Source organism: Primulina huaijiensis, chromosome 13, assembly GCF_012295235.1.
Source record: "Primulina huaijiensis isolate GDHJ02 chromosome 13, ASM1229523v2, whole genome shotgun sequence".
Taxonomy (NCBI): Eukaryota; Viridiplantae; Streptophyta; class Magnoliopsida; order Lamiales; family Gesneriaceae; genus Primulina; species Primulina huaijiensis.
The window spans coordinates 15,690,060-15,702,227 of NC_133318.1; the positions used below are offsets into that span (position 1 = coordinate 15,690,060).

The 12,168-nt window shown below is 33.1% G+C and overlaps 1 protein-coding gene across 1 annotated transcript; it reads left to right on the forward strand.

Annotated features, from left to right (window-relative positions):
* Positions 1–7,841: 7,841 nt before the first annotated feature.
* Positions 7,842–11,239, forward strand: LOC140991508 (probable alpha,alpha-trehalose-phosphate synthase [UDP-forming] 11). Its single transcript, XM_073461486.1, has 3 exons — positions 7,842–10,160; positions 10,249–10,522; positions 10,672–11,239. Exons 1-3 carry the CDS (start codon positions 8,170–8,172, stop codon positions 10,984–10,986), a joined length of 2,580 nt encoding a protein of 859 aa, XP_073317587.1. The 5' UTR covers positions 7,842–8,169; the 3' UTR covers positions 10,987–11,239.
* The last annotated feature ends 929 nt before the right edge of the window (positions 11,240–12,168 follow it).

The window sequence follows — 12,168 nt, forward strand, 5'->3', positions numbered from 1 at the left end:
CAGTTTGTTTCGTTATATTCAAAATTTTCAAAACTTCTAAATTTATTTGCATCTTATTTCTTTCTTTGTTACGCTTCTTCAGTTCAAAATTATTCTGTCAATTTTTTAGAATTTTCTTTTATCTGAAATTTCATCTGCCAAATGGCTACTATCAAATTTGTAAGTTTGTAGCAACAATGGAGGCAATCAAGAATAAAAACATTTTGACGCATATATATTTGGTTATAATTGCGAAAGAGAAATGGAGTATGACCCATGAAGGTGGTTGGCGTCGTGGGGGTGATGACAATCAATATGTCGGAGTGTTTAAACAGTGTGTTAAATGGAGCTCGTAGAATTCTTATATCTGTAATAGTACACTTGATCCTTCTGACGCGCGTACAATAAATGAACCTGTGACAATAAGTAGTCGTATGATTCAGGAAAATTAGCTATAGTCAGATTATGCATGTCGCAAGTATGATGAATGAGCGCGAAAATCTAGTAAACATTATGTTGCCAAATATGATCTATGGGAGTAAACTTGTTCCGGTTGCGACTGGAGGAAGACCAAGTCGTGGCCAACAAATGCAGATGATGAAATTATCGACCAGCGATTGTTCATGTGGTAAATAGACGATTTTGGCATCCCAAGTGGCACATGTTAGATCTTACAACACTTGTGCAGCCGTGGTACAACATGTCTGAGTACCTAGCAACGGATGAGGGAAGATTTCAACCTCTTGCAGATGAACTATACTGGAATCCACCCACGTTTAAGTTACCACAACCTGGTTAGAAGTGAAAGAAAAAGAGTTGGTAGGCACATAACAACTCGATTGAGAAATGTGATGGATAGGTCGGTACGTAGTTAGAGAGATACATATTAACTAAACACATTTTCCACCTATAAATTAACAAATATGATTACATATTAAAAAGTTTAAAAATAGATAGATTATATTAGGACAATAAATTTCAAATATTAAAATTTTCAAATATGACCATTTAGAACAACTCGAAGAATCATGAGTCAGTGAATATGTGTAACTAAACATAGTTTTACATATATAATTTAACAAATATGATTACATATTAAAAAATTAAAAATAATTATAGATTATATTAGGACAACAAATTTCAAATATTACCATTAACCATATGGAGCAACTGAAAAAAGATCATCGGGACTTGGAGGCGCAACAACCGTTAACTCAACTCGGTCGAGGTTAACCAATTTAATCATGTTTCATGCCTTATTTGCTAATAATTAAAAAAAGTTTAAAAGATATATGTTGTATTAAATAATGAAAATACATTATTAATATCTGCATGATATATAAAGGTCCAGATATTGTAGATTTTCTTATATGTAGTGCATTGCACAACTCGCGGTATAGGAATGCTAAAACTACACTTCCCCAACTATAAGATTTTACATGATTAAATCATGCAACATTTGCAAAAATATGAGTTTAGCCGATCTTCTTTGATAATCTGGGAACAATATTACTCTAATAATATCAATGCTACACGGCGGGTATAATTCATGTCATCTACTACAGAACTGTTATCATCAATAAGTGTAAAAAAAATGCAGTGATCATGTAGTGCAGTACCGATTATGATGGCATGAATCCCAACAAGTCAAGACTCGAAAATCATATTGGAAAACCTCATAAAATCCCACATGATTTTAGTAAACAAGAACATGATTGTGTGAATAATTTCCAACATATAACATCCAAATATCATCCAAAACATTGTCTGGTCTTTTAACTCTTACAATATCATCAATAGTTTCGGAAAAAAATTTGATGACATATGTATCGCTCGTAAGAAGAGAACACTAAAATCTTCTGGACCTCAATTTTATATCATTTTGAAATAAATTGTCAAAATAGTAAATTAGTAAAAAATATTCTAATAAAAAATGAAATAATAGATAAAAAATAAAACTTAAAAATTATTAAAGATAAGTTAAAAAATAATATAATACTTAATATAACTAAACAATAAAACATTCAGTTTTCACTTTTCAAATGAACGAATACTTGTTTTTTTCATTTGATTAATTTTCTCTTCATATGCAAATATTGAAGTTTTGTTTGTAGTAAAGTTTGCTCCAATGTTTAATTGAAGTCCGAATTATCGAACACCACATGTTTAAAAGCTGCAGCGTCCGTTTACACCTACAACGGCACGCTGGAGCTATTGAAATTAATTTTTTAAATAAATCTAATAATAAAAAACCCTATACTTCTTTGAATATAAAGAAGTTGCTAGCCAACTACTACTGCGAAATAATTGAAATTAAATTACTTTTATTAAAGTTTCACGCTTTAACTTCTATTATAACTAATGTCGTGGCTTAAGCAATCACCATATGAACAATTCATCAATCTATCATCGCCGACCCTGGACCTACTCAATTAGCCCGTATCCTACTACCATTACAGAAAAAACAGAATTTTTAATATCGATTTGGTCAGGCATCTTTCGAACTAATTTTTTGAAATAGATATCTGACTCAATTTAATTAACGAAAAAATATTATTTTTCATTATATGAATGAATTAGATTCATCTGTTTCAGAGACATAAAATGAAGAGACATAAAAATGAAGGTATATTGTTACATTTGATTTAGAAATATCATATGATACTATAAGATATATTATGCATTTAATTAAAGCTCAAATTTATATTTTCATTTTTTTAATAAAAGTATTTTATTATTTTAAAAAATTGAGAAAATATAATATACTTTTAGGAAAATTGAAATAAAATCCAACCAGAAATTTAATACGTAAATTTCAAATAATAGGATTAAAATACATTAATAGTTGTTTCCTTTAACATCGAGGTTGCATAAAATAGAGGGTTGAAAAATTAAATGAAACCAATAAATCGTACGAGCGTGGCCCACCCACGTCAACTACAAATAATAAAAAATAAATAAATATATGAATGCGGAATGGATAAAGTGGGCCCCATTTTTCATTTAACCTTAAATTGGATCCCACGTGACAACCTAGTTGTGGATAACTATCTAATCCACAAAACATATATAAATATTAAATTATTATTATTTTCAGTACATTGAGTCCACCGATATTTTACACGTGGCTTATTTCCATTCGCCAGAATTGGACTAAACGGACCCGTGCTCAATGACGTGTCGCTAATCTAGCTGTCAAATCCTGTCCCATCCTCACCGTCGATCGCTCCAGAAGAAACCCGAGTGTAAGATACTACGTGGAGATTGTCTAGTCAATCAAATCTAAAACGAGATAAAAGGACAACATTAATTCCACGTAATTAAATAAATTAAATACCCTACTACTTTATAGAAATGTCATAATCTTTGGGGGGGGGGGGGGGCTATGATTTTTTATTTATTCGTTTGTTTTAATTAATTTTTACAAAAAAGAATCTGAATTAGGGGGAAATATAAAATTAAACTCTATTCTTTTTTAAATCCAACTTTTCGAGAATTGACGAGTTGTCTCTTCGTTGTGTGGTATTTCATGCATTCTTATTGGTTGATACACTTTTTGTCCTTACATTTTTGTGGCACTGGACATCATACAAACACAGGGAATCTCAATATTAATCAAGTAAATTATACCAGATAAATTTTATGTTATATGTCTATCTGATAAAATGTTGATAAGAAAAATCAAACTTATCATCATTAGTTAATCGCCCACTTACTTTACCAATATGAGTGTGTCTCATGTGAGACCGTCTCACGGATCTTAATCTGTGAGACGGATCAACCCTACTCATATTCACAATGTCAAGTAATACTCTTAGCATAAAAGGTAATACTTTTTCATGGATGACCCAAATAAGATATCCGTCTCACAAATATAACCCATGAGACCGTCTCACATAAGTTTTTGCCCACCAATATATACACTTCTTTCATAACATTTGTTGGTGAGACCATCTCACACAAGTTTTTGCCCACCAATATATACACTTCTTTCATAACATTTGTTTGATACAATTGTAATGCTGAACGATAGGCGCAAGTAAACATTTTCTTATAGGAAAAACAATTTCGATGATTTTATAGTTCATATCACACGAAGATTGTAAGTTTTGGAATGCGATTTTGAGTTTTTTTTTAAATCCAACAAATATCTCCTCAGATTAAAAAATAATTATAAATCTACTTTTTTTTATATATTTTTATTAAGAAAAAAACAATATTCCTTAGGACTACACATCTGTGATTACGAGAGTAATCACGAGTGACAATTCAATAATTTAGCTAGACATATAATTGCAATTTTATTTAATGGGTAAGTCAACCGATTGAGTCAATTATTACTATATACATTTCAAGAATATAATATAATATATCAAAAAATTTAGAAATATAAATTAATTAATTAATTAAATACAGGATCTGTGAAAAATAAAAAATAATAATAATAATAATTTGAACAAGGAGAGAGTCATCCGGAGGATGATTACGATCCTCGCTGACTCTTGCCGGGCCTGGCAGCTGTAATAAGATTTATAAAAAGACACATGCCCTTAATCTCCGTATTTAATTTCCTTTTTTTACCATATTTACCCCCTACATTCCCCTATAATTACGGATCTCACGCACCCTCCTTAATTCTCCCACTTGTATCCTTATCCATTCCACCAAATCACACAAACTTTTCCACCACGCCTTATCGTAATTTCTCACACGTTCTATTTTTCTATTTTAAATTAAATGGTCTAATTATATGTTTTTATATATACATGCACGTTACCTAACAAACCCACATATATAAATTATACACTACGTACATCAATCGTGTTTATCATTGACGTAACATTTATCTATTTTTTTTTAGAAAAAATAAGATATTATGCATTAATTAAATCAACAGTAGCTACATCCATCAACCACGATGGGTAAAAACCCTCCATCCAATATGAACGAGAAAGATGAGATAAAGCAAAATGTGTTAAACAGTGCGCTAACTACTAACATGATCTAACTTTTTAAATCTACCAGAAGTTAAGATATCCAATATGTTCAAGACTAACAGTCTTTGATGGTTGCGAGACTCAGACTTCGACGTCACCTCTTTAACATTTATCTAATAAGTGTATAATTTGATATATTTCAATCAATATATATATTTAATTTAATATTATAATGACATGGATTCATACTGTATATAAAAAAATCTATCTGGTGGAGACAATAAAAGACTATTCTCCAATTGCTTTTTATATCAATAATTTTTCCCAAAATCGTCACTACAAATTATTTTCAATATTATTCATCTCAAATTGTACCATGACCCTCACTAATTTATATAATTAAAATATTATTTTTATTTTAACATAAATCAAATTAATAATAAAAAAAATTGTACAAGCACACAACGTATACGTTGAGACAGTGGTTTGAAATTAAATATCCGTGGAGACCTAAATATTGTTGCGTGTTTACCCACACCCACCAACCATATTATCAGCAAGAAAAAAACTTGATTCTGATTCGAGTCAAAGCAACTCCATCTTAAAGTTTGAACAAACTTCCTAGTTTAGACTGTGATTAAATCGATTCGGCTCGATTTCGATTAATCCGATGTTAAATTATTGTGTTCTAAATCGCATTTATCTTGTTAAATGTCCTCAAAATAATTTAAAAGAACTTTAACTACTCATCTTAATTTAAATTTAGAGTAACTTCTAATTGTTCCAGTGAAATCTTATTTATATTTATAATTATAAACATAACAATATTATATAACTTTATTGATGATTTTTTTTCTCTAACATTTAAATCTTATCCTATTTTTATCTCTATGTTTAAATAGTTTATTATTTCTAATAATAAATATGAAAAAAAAATCATTAACTGTACGTGTCACGTCCCGAGACGGGGTTTGGTTGACACCGGCGTTGCTCTCAAATTTACATTCGAAAACAACATGCCTCAGAAGTACAGAATTCAGAAACCAGTCTTTTATTCATAATACTGAATATTCAATGTCTGATACAACTCCATTAATAACGTTTTACAGCGGAAATGTAAAACCAGAAATACAATGTCTGAACAGATGCAGCGGAATATAAAATATAAATCAGATCTGAGAACAACGATCTTCATCACCAGCCCCAAAATTGAATCTGCTCTTCTTCTTCTAACTTTTCTTCCTCGTTCTTATCTGAGATGGGTTTGGTGGGTGAGTGATATGGTTGTCACTCAGTAAGCAAGGGCGAGAATAACTCTCAGTTTTCGAACACCGTTTTTTTTTTTTTTTTTTTACATAAATAGCAATATAATAATATACAGAAAACTCTTGTTTCCAGAACAGGAATCAGAATTCAGAAATCACAATATTCAGAACAAAAATCAGAATTAGTAAGCACTGAGAACGTTAGTGAATTTCATGGCTAAACTGATATCAGTCCCCTATATGTTCTCTCCTCTAAGGGGTGAGGCCAGAATCAGAATCAGAATTCAGAAATGTTCAGAATATATATTCCTACCATTAGTTCATTAGGGAGTTTCAGTACTTCAAAATCAGATATCAGAAATCAACATAAAATATGCTTTAAAACAGATATTATCAAACTGATTTCAAAATATTTATACATAAGCCCACTTACAGTAATTTTCTAGAGTTTCGGTTGAAGTCTACTGGAAATCTGGTTGTTCTCGCTACTGGATTTTACAGCTCAAACAAGGCACTCTCTTAGCTCGAAAATTTAAGTAATACTCTCAATATTTGTGTAACACCAAATCAGAGAATTGAGGGTGTTATTTATAGGCCAAAATATGACTGTTAGCCTCCCTATTAATGACCATAATCTGCCATTAACAGCCTTTATTCCGTGTTAATGCTTCAGTTACAAGTCTAAGCTGAATCAGTAATTGTCTGCTGGAATTCGCTCTTCTGCTGTTGGATTCTGTCTGCTGGAAAAATATCATCTTCTGAATTATTGACTGCTGCTGGAATTGTTAGCTTCTGTTGAAATTTTCCATTGCTATTGAATATTGCTAGCTGCTGCGAGAATGCTAGCTGCTGGAAATTCGGGTTCTCACAGTACGTAGATGGATTTGCATAATCAATACTCAGTCCCTCTCTTAGTTAAATCCTTTTTTAAATAGCAACTACCATATATTTAAATCTTAATTAAAGGGTAAAGAAAAATGTGTGTATATCTATATTTATTATATTAATTAAAATTATATATATCAGTGGTTATGATTTGTAAGCTATCTCCTTTGTCATTTTCAACAAATTTTTTTTTTAAATATAAGATATTTGACTCTTTTTGAAATCAAAATTATTTTCCCTATGTCTACATTATTAAACTACAATAAAGTAACGACACAATAAAAGTTTTACATTTCATTAAACTTGTGCTTAAGTAAATACAATTAGGTGGGCGAAATCATTCGATCACCAACATAAGAATTATTTTTTGAAATAATGAAATTGATATTGATGGATAAAATTTATAATGAATATTATTTCGATGAGAACATGTAACTATACACACTGAGTAAATTCTCGTGCTGACATAATAATATGCAGATCACGTTAGTCAGATAAATCAAATTATACAAGTTCTATACAACATGTTAACCGGAGAAGATTTTGATTAGCGAAATCGAACATATTATTAATGATCAAATATTCATCTATTGTATCAGCTCGGATATACGAGATATTATTTGTTTATTATGAGTTAGATATGTGGGTGTATGTGGTCTAAATAAATAAATAATAAATAAATAAAACGTACTAGTAATGTCGAGATGGGGATTGGGGATACTTAAAAGTCCCATATGGAATTTAAAAAAAAAAAAAAAACAAGAAAGTCCCATATGGTAAGTCGGTCCTTCGTTCTTATCTTTACTTGTGCAGCATACCACCTTCCTTGTGAACAATATGTCCATAATAATTTTCAAAGATTTCAAACTATTATTGCAGCCCTTTTTCCTTTTATTCAATGGAATTTATATGTGACATATACGCTAAATGAAGTGAATTCCATTGAATTCTGCGAGACACATACGATAAATATTTCACCAGCCCTCTTGGAAAGCGTCGAAAAATCCTTACTTTCATTGCACATTAAACTGTTTTCCGTTCTTTTTCATCCAAGTTGATCCAATATTTTTGGGTTTTTTTTTTATTTGTTCTGTTTTTTCATTATGTTGTCAAGATCTTACTTCAATCTTTTGAACCTGGATGACTATTCCAGTGATCGGACTCGTATCCCGAGAGTTATATCGGTACCCGGGATCATCTCAGATTTTGAAGATGGAGAAAATGGTATGGGTGATGGCTCAGAAATGTCTGACCTTGTTTCATCTGTGAATCAAGAAAGGAGGATAATTGTCTACAATCAGCTGCCATTGAAGTGTTTCAAGGATCCAGATGAAGGCAAAAAATGGTGCTTTGATTGGGATGAAGATGCCCTAGTTTTGCAATTAAAAGATGGGTTTCCCCCTAATGTGGAGGTTGTGTTTGTTGGGTGTTTGGGAGTGGAGATTGATTCATCAGAACAAGAAGAGGTGGCACAATTCTTGTTTGACAAGTTCAAATGTGTGCCTACTTTTTTATCAGTTGATTTGATTAATAAGTTCTATCATGGTTTTTGCAAGCATTATTTGTGGCCTTTGTTTCACTATATGTTGCCTTTGACATCTAATCATGGGGTCAGATTTGACAAGGCTATGTGGCAGGGATATGTAATAGCGAACAAGATTTTTGCTGATAAAGTAATGGAAGTTATCAATCCAGATGAGGATTATGTCTGGGTGCATGATTATCATCTCATGCTTCTGCCTACTTTCTTGAGGAAGAGGCATCATAGGGTGAAACTTGGATTCTTCCTTCATATCCCGTTTCCTTCTTCGGAAATTTTTCGGACTTTACCAGTTAGGGAGGAGATTTTGAGGGCCCTTTTGAATTGTGATCTTATCGGATTCCATACTTTTGATTATGCGAGACATTTCTTGTCATGTTGTAGCAGGATGCTTGGACTGGATTATCAATCCAAGAGGGGGTATATTGGATTGGATTATTATGGGAGAACTGTTAGCATTAAGATCCTTCCTGTTGGGATTCATATGGGCCAGATTAAATCTATCATGTCATTGCAAGAAACTGCGAAAAAGGTTAAGGAATTGAAGATAAAATATGGTGGGAAAATTGTGTTGTTAGGTGTGGATGATATGGACATGTTCAAAGGGATTAGTTTGAAGTTTATGGCGTTGGGATTGCTTTTGGATGAGAATCCTATGTATCGGGGAAGTGTCATTTTGATTCAGATCATGAACCCACCGAGGAGTCAGGGAAAGGATATTCAAGAACTTCAAAGTGAGATCGATAAAGTTGCTGGTGAGATCAATAAAAAATACGGTAAACCGGGCTATCAGCCAATTGTTTGTTTGAATGGACCTATTTCTTTTCAAGAAAAAGTGGCATATTTTGCGATTTCTGAATGTATTGTGGTTAATGCGGTTAGGGATGGAATGAATTTGGTACCATATAAGTACACAGTATCTAGGCAAGGTGGCCCTGAGTTAGATAAGGTTCTTGGACGTGAAGATTCTGACGCATCAAGAAAAAGTGTCATTATTGTGTCCGAATTCATTGGATGTTCTCCATCCCTTAGCGGTGCGATTCGGGTCAATCCTTGGGACATCAACAGTGTTGCCGATGCTATGGTTTTGGGAATCACGATGACCGATTCTGAGAAAGAACTGCGCCATGAGAAACATTACAAGTATGTTGAATCTCACGATGTTGCATATTGGGCTAGAAGTTTCAATCAGGATCTTGTACGAGCTTGTTCCGATCATTACACAAAGAGGTGTTGGGGCATTGGATTCGGTTTGAATTCACGAGTTGTTGCTTTAGGTCCGAATTTTAGGAAGCTTTCAGTGGAGCATATCGTTTCTGCTTATAACAATACGAATAGCCGGCTTATCCTTCTTGATTATGATGGAACCATGATGCCCCCAGATCGAGTCGACAAATCTCCAACCTCTGAAGTTATTTCAGTCTTGAATAGTTTGTGTAATGATCCCAAAAATGTCGTGTTTATTGTCAGTGGCAGAGGCACGGATTCACTTGGGAAGTGGTTCTCTCAATGTGAGAGACTCGGACTATCTGCCGAGCACGGTTACTTCACCAGGTATTGTCATCATCTTTTATTACACTTTCTTATTTTGGGTTAATTATTTTTACATTTTGGTAAATTCATTTTTTGGGTCTCCTGCCAGATGGATGAAAAATTCGGCATGGGAATCTTGCGGGTTAGCAGTCGAATTGGACTGGAAAAGAATTGTCTTGCCGGTGATGGAACATTACACAGAAGCTACCGACGGTTCATCTGTTGAACAGAAGGAGAGTGCTTTAGTTTGGCATTATCAAGAAGCGGACCCTGACTTTGGCTCTTGGCAGGCGAAGGAGCTTCTGGATCACTTAGAGAGTGTGCTTGCCAACGACCCCGTAGTCGTAAGCAGTGGCCAACAAATAGTTGAGGTGAAACCACAGGTACATAGGGAGATGTCTGACCGTTACATCTATATTTCGATTAATTTCTTGATCGGAAAACTAGTACATGTTACAGAAACACTTTACCTGGGTAATACAATAATTGTATTAATACTTTAATCTCATTTCTTCATTCATCTGTGTTTCAGGGCGTAAGCAAAGGTGTTGTGGTGAAGAATCTAATGGAAACCATGGCAAATAAAAGAAAGCCAGCCGATTTCGTATTGTGCATCGGTGATGACAGATCAGACGAGGACATGTTCGAGGCCATTGCAAGTTCGGTCACGGACCATTCATTGCTGGATTCTGCAGAAGTTTTCGCTTGCACAGTTGGTCAAAAACCGAGCATGGCAAAATACTATCTTGATGATACGTTTGAAGTCATAAAATTGCTTCAAGGCCTATCTGCAAATCACTTACCAAAGTATCAAGAAAATGGGGTCTCATTCGAAGGGTCGCCTTGAAAGTGCTCGTCGATGTAAAGCATGCGAGTTTTTGAAGTGGGAATCGACTGGAAATGAAACCTGATATATCACAAGAGTTAGAAAGAAATGGTGCAGCTATGTACAGAAGTGAAACATATAACTACACAGGTCATTTCATAATGAAATAGATAAGTAGACAACCCCACCATAGGACACTAATGTTAGATCTTTTGTTATAATTGCTTTGTTCTATCATACGAAGAATATATAAGTTGATTCTTACATTTCCCATTGATCTTCTTTATGCAGTTCTTTTTGTTTTAATTTACTTGAGCAAGAGTATTTTGTTTTTTCCAACTTTTTTTTTAACCAGGAAATATTTCATCTAAAACTACCCTATGGTATGCATGTAGATGTGCTCAAATGGTTGTTGCTATCAGTAAAATTCAATCGATATACGTGGAAGTGGATAGAAGTCTAAGCCATACGATAGGAAGATTTAATGAATTTCTTGACAAGTAACTCGGAGTTTTTTTTCCTTTCGTTACAAAACCACCACAGAAGATGTGATTAATCAAGTGACATTGACTTTTTTCTTGTTTTTTTTTTTAAAAAAAAGAGCGGCAAGACTTGAAATTTGCAACATAAAGATTGCGACAAATACAAATAAGATAATGATTTCAACTGTGAATCATCTTTTATACAGATAGTTCATAAACATCTAGAATTTCATCCGGTTTTGTGATTTGAAATGTTATTATCAAAAACATAAATCGTTTTATCTTGAAAGACAATTGTCGTGTTTCATAAATATTGGGTGTTGAGTGAATTCGTAGAGATAAAGTCTAACTATAGTCTCGATTTAACACTCTTCTTCTTTTTTTTTTAACAGAAACAGTTTAATGGATTGTTACGATAGAATTTGTTCGGCTAGGAAATTAAAGAAAAATGTGTTCGATTATCTATTGGGATTTTCAGGTTTGTGTACCCTCTACTACAATGTCAATCTTGAAGCTTTCAATGGTTTAGGCCAATGGTTGGGACGGACCAAATGTGTCGCAGATTTGGCAGTTTTGTGCAGCAAAAATATTACAACTGTCGAAACATGAAGGACCACATTAATTACACCTTCTAATTTGAGGGACCAAAGTGCCATTCTCTTATTAAATTGCTTGTTTTAATTGGCGCGTGTCTCTTCTTTGACCGATGGCGGATGTTGAA

Bases quoted from the DNA above. Each gene is read 5' to 3' on its own strand.
- LOC140991508 (XM_073461486.1), top strand. From the start codon at position 8,170: ATGTTGTCAAGATCTTACTTCAATCTTTTGAACCTGGATGACTATTCC. The intron at 10,161-10,248 runs GTATTGTCATCA...GTCTCCTGCCAG, and splicing joins GAGCACGGTTACTTCACCAG to ATGGATGAAAAATTCGGCAT. The intron at 10,523-10,671 runs GTACATAGGGAG...TCTGTGTTTCAG, and splicing joins TAGTTGAGGTGAAACCACAG to GGCGTAAGCAAAGGTGTTGT.